A 6,357-nucleotide genomic window follows, 5' to 3' on the forward strand; every position below is an offset into this window, starting at 1 on the left:
TTCATTCACACATCATTCTCTTCTATTGTATTATCACCCATTTTATCTTTCTATCTCTCACCTTTTTTTCTTATCACATCACTCATCATATATCTCATTTGTCTCACATTTAAGGGTGTGAGTGTACTTGCAATGTCAACCAGATTTTTTCCTTCAAAATATGCTAAGAAAGAAGTCATAAAAAAACATCATTAAAACATAAGATACCAAACAACCCTTGAACAAAGGATGTATTGATTCAAATAATATGCCGTGAAAGAAAACAAAGACCCTAATTAAGTGATGACCCTGCTTGGCAGAACACATAAGCTAAAAAGCTTCCCAATTAAACCCATGTTAAACATGTATGTCTTCAAAAGTCAAAACTCGAGGATTTAGTGGCTTAAGCTGTATACAAAATGATAAGCAACAAAAGTTACTTTCAAGTGGATTTAGTTGATTAAGGGGTATACAAATTAATGGTACCGAATCAAGTAACATTACATCACTTGCATGTTTTGATCAACCTTTTCCCTCAAAATTAATTCAGATATTCAGAAGCTAGTAACAAAATCTTCTCATAAGTTAATTCTGACTTTAGGATTAATTATAGAAAGTTTCCAAACATGCACCAAAGTACATGGGAAGGGATGCTTATAAAAAAAAACATGGGAACGGGATTCGTTGCACAAGATTTGATAAAAATGAACATACAAAACAAACATAAAGCCAATATCAACAAAGTTATCGAAGATGCAAATAGATAGGGCAGTAGGCCCACATCCTAGTGTAAAAAGAGGTCCAGAAGACGATACAGACCACGTTTTGATCGTTAACAAAAAAAAACCAAGTTTTGATGCAGAGGACTAGAGGAGTATGGAAAGTTTGTACTATGAGGATTAAGAATCCAGGGATAGTTAGCGATAAAAATCTGAAACAAAAATTATATCATTTATAGCTTCACACCACAAACTGGCCACTACAACAAAGATAAAGATTACTCTAATACCCTAATATTTAACGGCCACTGCTTCCAAGTCCTGAAGTGCAATGGGATGTATGTAGATTGGACTCCTAAAGAGTCACTTTGAAGAGTAAAGCAGATCATTGCACCCGTTGATTGAGAAAATAATGATTGAGATTTAACTATCATCATAGCTATACATGAGCAAATATATGATTACAATCTCAACTGTTTAATTCTCAAGTAACAGTTATAATAGCTTATTTTACCCTCTAAGTAACTCCCTTACTTTAGAGAAGCCAAATCAAATATAAGGGTATATCAAAAGCCATCATATCAGAAGAAACCATGCAAAGGAATATTGCAAAAAATAACCATCAAATCAGAAGGCATAAAATCCGCATGTCAAAACCTCAAAAAAGGTACCAGCCCTCAGCTCAATGAAAGAGGCTTGCTGAACTTGTGGGCATTTAGAAGTAACATTTGGGTACTTATTATGGCTACAAAGTTGAATCGCTCAACCAAGAAAACACCATGAACACTTCTTAGCCAAGAAGAGAACCAACTTGAAGAAAATAATAGTCTGACAAACTATGCTTCCTAAAAGCCTAACCCAATGTCTTGCCAAGGATCAAAATTATCAGGGTTTGAGAGCCAAAGCCAATCCAACCTTAGCACTCTTTTCAATGGCCTTGGTGTCTACCTCCCCAGAGATGGTAAAGAATGACTTAGGGCGCCACTCGTGCTGGATGAGAGCACTTGCCTTGCCGAAGTTGTTGACACGAGCTTTCAATGTGGTCAATGGGTCCAATGCATGCTGGGTGCCAAGGGTGAGGGTGTTCTCATTAGTTGAGAACCTGTGGGTCACCTCAGCCCCAACAGCAGTGTTGGTCAAGGGGCTAACAACATGGTAATATGAAGCATTCAGCGCATCACCTTTGTCATTCCTGCACACAAGAACTCAACCACATCACAAAACATATAAAACTCGTACTAGCAAATAACAATCAGTACATGCATAAACCTCAAGGGATAGCAATGGAATAATATGAAAAAGGAAAAAATAGCAAAAACAATAGAAGAAAAACACTTGCACCTTGAACCATAAAAAGCACACATTACTTTTCTAGATTTGCAAGCAAAACAAGCTCAATATTCATCATTCATTTTAAACAGACTAACTTAGAAAATCCATAGCTCCCCACATGTAATGGCTAATATTCATGTTGTAGAGAAGTAAACGCAGATTTAACTAGAAATACGCCCAGATGAACAATTACTCACAGAGTCAATGCTGCAATCAAGTCATCTTTGGTGAAGCTGAGTCCAGCATTAGATTTTGTTAATTCCCCAATCTTGGTATCAAAAGTGAGATCAGCACCAAGAGCAAGAACGTTAGTTCCTATAACCCCAGAGAAGTTAACAATTGGGTTTGCTGTCAGCCCAATGCTGCTGCTTATACCAGCATAGTCATGCAAGTATTGAAGCTCCACCTGTTCCACAAAACAGGTAACACAAATTACTGCCATGAAGGACTAAGATGCAATATCTTCAGTCTCAACGTTTTAGACAATTTTAACTAGGTGGCCTTCTCAAAGACCTTATATACCAACTGCATTTTCTTTAGATTTTGAAAGCTTGTCATGTGAAATGATTGAGTATCTTACCTTTCCAGACCTTTGATCAGGAACTTTGAAGCTAAAAATAGCCTTCAGACCAGGAGCAGGGTCATTGACAGCGATAGTTGTGAAGAGCTGAATTGCACAAGCATTAATCAACTTTAGTGAAACCATCATAGGAAATAGGAATATAAAAGTCATAAACAGGACAGAGAAAGTTAAGATAAAATCAAATTGAACATTAACTAGCATTAACTGCGACAAGTATAAGATTTTGGTTTACATTTCCCAATGATATTGTGCTGGGGTGGTTTTAAATGTATAGAAAAACTGATTAAGATGCAAGACATGAACATATCAAATTCCTCAACTATCAACAAACACATTCAACTCTCTATTGCTTATGTATGATATGTATAAGCATGGGTGTATAGGATATATTTAAGTAAATCCAGAATGCCAATAGTCAATAAGCACACATGCACCAGACCATGGTAGTCCCTTACCCACCTATGCTCACAGAATCTATAATGAACATACAAACAAGCTCCTATATACCAAATGAATAAAGGTTGTTTGCATACAGAAAGAAAGACATAATAAAAGATGAAGCATGTAGAAACACCCTTCAACCTCAACATACATGTAACCATAAGACACCTCATACTCAATCTTAGCCAGACAACTAAGAAATCATTAATCATAGTTATAAACAATTTACCCTTCATTAATTTATCAATTTGCTTTGAGATTTTTTACCTAAAATAATTAGGGTGGACAATCTGTAACTTGATGTTTGAAAATTTTGATAGTACATTTATTCAACCTGGTGTACAGGTAGGATGACATTTTGCCTTAAATAAATACATAAATGCACATAAATTAATGTGGACATCTTGGCTATGCTAGACTTGAAAACTGAGAGTGTAAACAGTTGGACACTGAAAGGGATTTCTCTAAAAATCCACTCATTGTTGGAGAGAACAATTTCATATGCCATCTATAAAATATGATTAACCAACAAATTGAATCTTTTGGAAACACATCATCCAAGGGTAGTAAAACAAAACTCAATAACAAAAATTGGTTTAATATTTCTTCACAGTGGACATAAAACAGAAACAAGTAGTATAAATCAAAGTGAAGCTAAGATCAGAGAATAACAAATTTCCAAACAAGATGTTACTTACATTGGAATCTGTATCAACTTTGATATCAGTTGTGATGTTTTTGTTCTTCAACTGGGTGTTAACATCAGCCACAAACAGTTCACCTTTCTTGGTTCCTGATGAAGTTATAGCCTGCAGCAGAAGACACAAACATAAGAGTATAATACATTAATAGCGTAAAAGAAGTTAAAATGGTACTTGAACCATGGATGTCAATTTTATCATAGGGATCCTACATGATTAGGTTAAATGCATTTGCAACTGATGCTGTAATTTGCATCAACCTCCATCCACTTGAACTAGGCTTCCATTAGCATAGCATACAATGAAGGTTGGTTACATGTTAAAATCCATTTTACTATGCATTTGCTACAATGTTCTAAGTTCAGACTGAATGTTAACACTTAATACAATAAATAGCATCCAAAGTAGCTTGCGCCAAGACACGGGGCCTAAGATCACACATAAAAATGCTATGGCGATGACATAGCGGATCCCAAGTATCCAAGAGAACAATGATAGCGACAACAATGGAAAAACTATAAACATTTGATAAATACACACACTTTATAATACTGATAGTTTAAAAACTTTATACCATCACAATAAAGGATTTTAAACTCAATTAAAGAAGCCTTTATCAGTTAAATGTGTCGAAGTGTCACATAAAAGTTACATTACAAATTTACAATAATAGATGACTATCAAGCATAAAGAAACAAAAAAAATATGTAATAGAAAAGCCAGTGATTTGAAGAGATGAACAATAACATTAATTACAATAAACAAACACACAGGCAGGAAAATACCAAAGAGAAAAGGGAATGGTGATGTTTTTTTTCCTTTTGCAAAGCTGTCAATGGAAACTTGGATGGACAACAAGACAACAGCAATAAAATAGAATAATAGATGCTTGGTGAAGCTATAGAGGCTGTCACAAAAATAACTGCTGGCAAAGCAGATGGAAGCCACAGTACAAGTGTAGAACAGAGATGCATAGTGTAAAAAAGATAGATGAGTCATGGGGAAGGATAGTTGGGTGCAAGACGGAGGGGTCAAGCAGATGAAATCAAAACCCTTAGAAGAAAGCTGGTTGGCTGCACTACATTGAAAACTTCATAAAAATAATAAACAAGACCTATAAGACCTAATTTTATGCTGCAAAGAGGAATTTAATTGGGTTAAATTTACAAATTCCACCCCTATATAGCATAGGGGTAATAAATAGGCTATAACAGCCATTTGGAGAATCGGAGCACCCCAGCACCAAGAGCGCCTGAGAGCAATTAAGCTCTTCTCTACTTTGATGCAATGTGGGTGCTCTATCGAGCATTGACAAGAATACACAACAGCAAGTATATACAAGCGGTTTCCAAATCTAAGGAAAAAAGGTTAAATTAAAGTACATTAGGATAACTGAATTAAAAAATGGCGAAAATATAAATCAAAATTTAATAGTATCTTGTATACATATAAAAATTCAATTGCCGCATAATGGTAATTCTCATCATGCAGCTTAAAGAGGGACACTGAATCCAAACCGTAAATGACAAGATTGAAGACAGACAGAAAATAAAGGCAGCAGTAAAACATAAACCCACAATAAAACAATAAGCGAAGAAGCATCGGAAACAACATAAGCCACGTTTTCAATTTAAAATTCAGGATATACTTATATGGATGATCATTAAAAGACGCATCTAATCAAAATACCACTGTAAAAGCTTCGAGCTAAAAGCCGGTGTCTCATAAACAAGCAAATGCAACATTTTGCAGTTGAATGGAGAAGACCCATAAGGCCAAAACATAGTTTGTTGTCATAATACGCACCCACAAAATCAGACAGATACATATGGAGAGCACAGAAACCTTCCAGCATTATGATCCACACAAAAAAACACAGAGCATCGAACAACAAAACACAACGGTAAAACAAATACCCATTTCATGCATTGTGCTGCAAAATTTCAAACAAAAAATAACTCACAACTCCAGTGGGTGAGAAGGTGGTGATGGTGAACTTCTGGTCACTGTGGTAATCCTTGAACAGCAGATCTACAACAAACAAAGCAAAACCCGATTACAAATTTCATCAGAATCAATTGAACACAGAGAATAACGAATCAACAAAGAAATGAAAATTGAATCCAAAATTCGAAAACAAGAAAAGCATAGAGAGAGAGAGAGAGGGTACCCCTGGCTTTCTTGCCGATGTCAGTGTAGAGACCAGGACCCTTAGCCATGGCGGTGAAGGAGAGGAAATGGGAATCGAGAGAGTGAGAAGAGAGAAGAGGGTGAAGAAGCTCGCTGTGTGATGTGAAATGAAATCTCAGAGACTCGTCTTTCACCAATTTAAACAAATTCTGAGAACCCTAAATTTAGTTTTCTTCTGCAAAAATGATTTTTTATTATTTTTTATTATTATTACCTATACTTGTTTCCCACGAAATTTGAAAAAAAAAATAAAAAAAATATTTCCACCGTTTTGATCTTTTGATAATGCTAGAATTTTCTTTTGGATTTTTTTTACTACCCAACAAATTTTCATATTGTATAAATATAATAATAATAGTAATAATAATAATATAACTATAGTTTTTTATAGGTAAATGTTAATTATTAGTAA

General features: G+C 35.0%; 1 protein-coding gene across 1 annotated transcript; it reads right to left on the minus strand.

The window, feature by feature from the left end:
- Window positions 1-1,279: 1,279 nt before the first annotated feature.
- Window positions 1,280-6,084, minus strand: LOC130728474 (outer plastidial membrane protein porin). The gene is made up of 6 exons (XM_057579968.1): window positions 5,926-6,084; window positions 5,719-5,786; window positions 3,753-3,863; window positions 2,611-2,697; window positions 2,228-2,436; window positions 1,280-1,890 (listed from the first exon to the last, which is right to left on the minus strand). Exons 1-6 carry the CDS (start codon window positions 5,972-5,974, stop codon window positions 1,584-1,586), a joined length of 831 nt encoding a protein of 276 aa, XP_057435951.1. The 5' UTR covers window positions 5,975-6,084; the 3' UTR covers window positions 1,280-1,583.
- Window positions 6,085-6,357: the final 273 nt, after the last annotated feature.

The sequence above is a fragment of the Lotus japonicus genome, chromosome 1 (assembly GCF_012489685.1).
Source record: "Lotus japonicus ecotype B-129 chromosome 1, LjGifu_v1.2".
NCBI classification, from domain to species: Eukaryota; Viridiplantae; Streptophyta; class Magnoliopsida; order Fabales; family Fabaceae; genus Lotus; species Lotus japonicus.

What these genes read in the sequence shown, in the direction of transcription:
- LOC130728474 (XM_057579968.1), bottom strand. Translation starts at nt 5,974, where the DNA reads ATGGCTAAGGGTCCTGGTCTCTACACTGACATCGGCAAGAAAGCCAGG. An exon ending in CATCGGCAAGAAAGCCAGGG is followed by an intron (nt 5,787 to 5,925) that starts GTACCCTCTCTC and finishes TGTTTGTTGTAG; the next exon opens with ATCTGCTGTTCAAGGATTAC. An exon ending in TTGATTGCAGCATTGACTCT is followed by an intron (nt 1,891 to 2,227) that starts GTGAGTAATTGT and finishes TCTTGTGTGCAG; the next exon opens with GAATGACAAAGGTGATGCGC.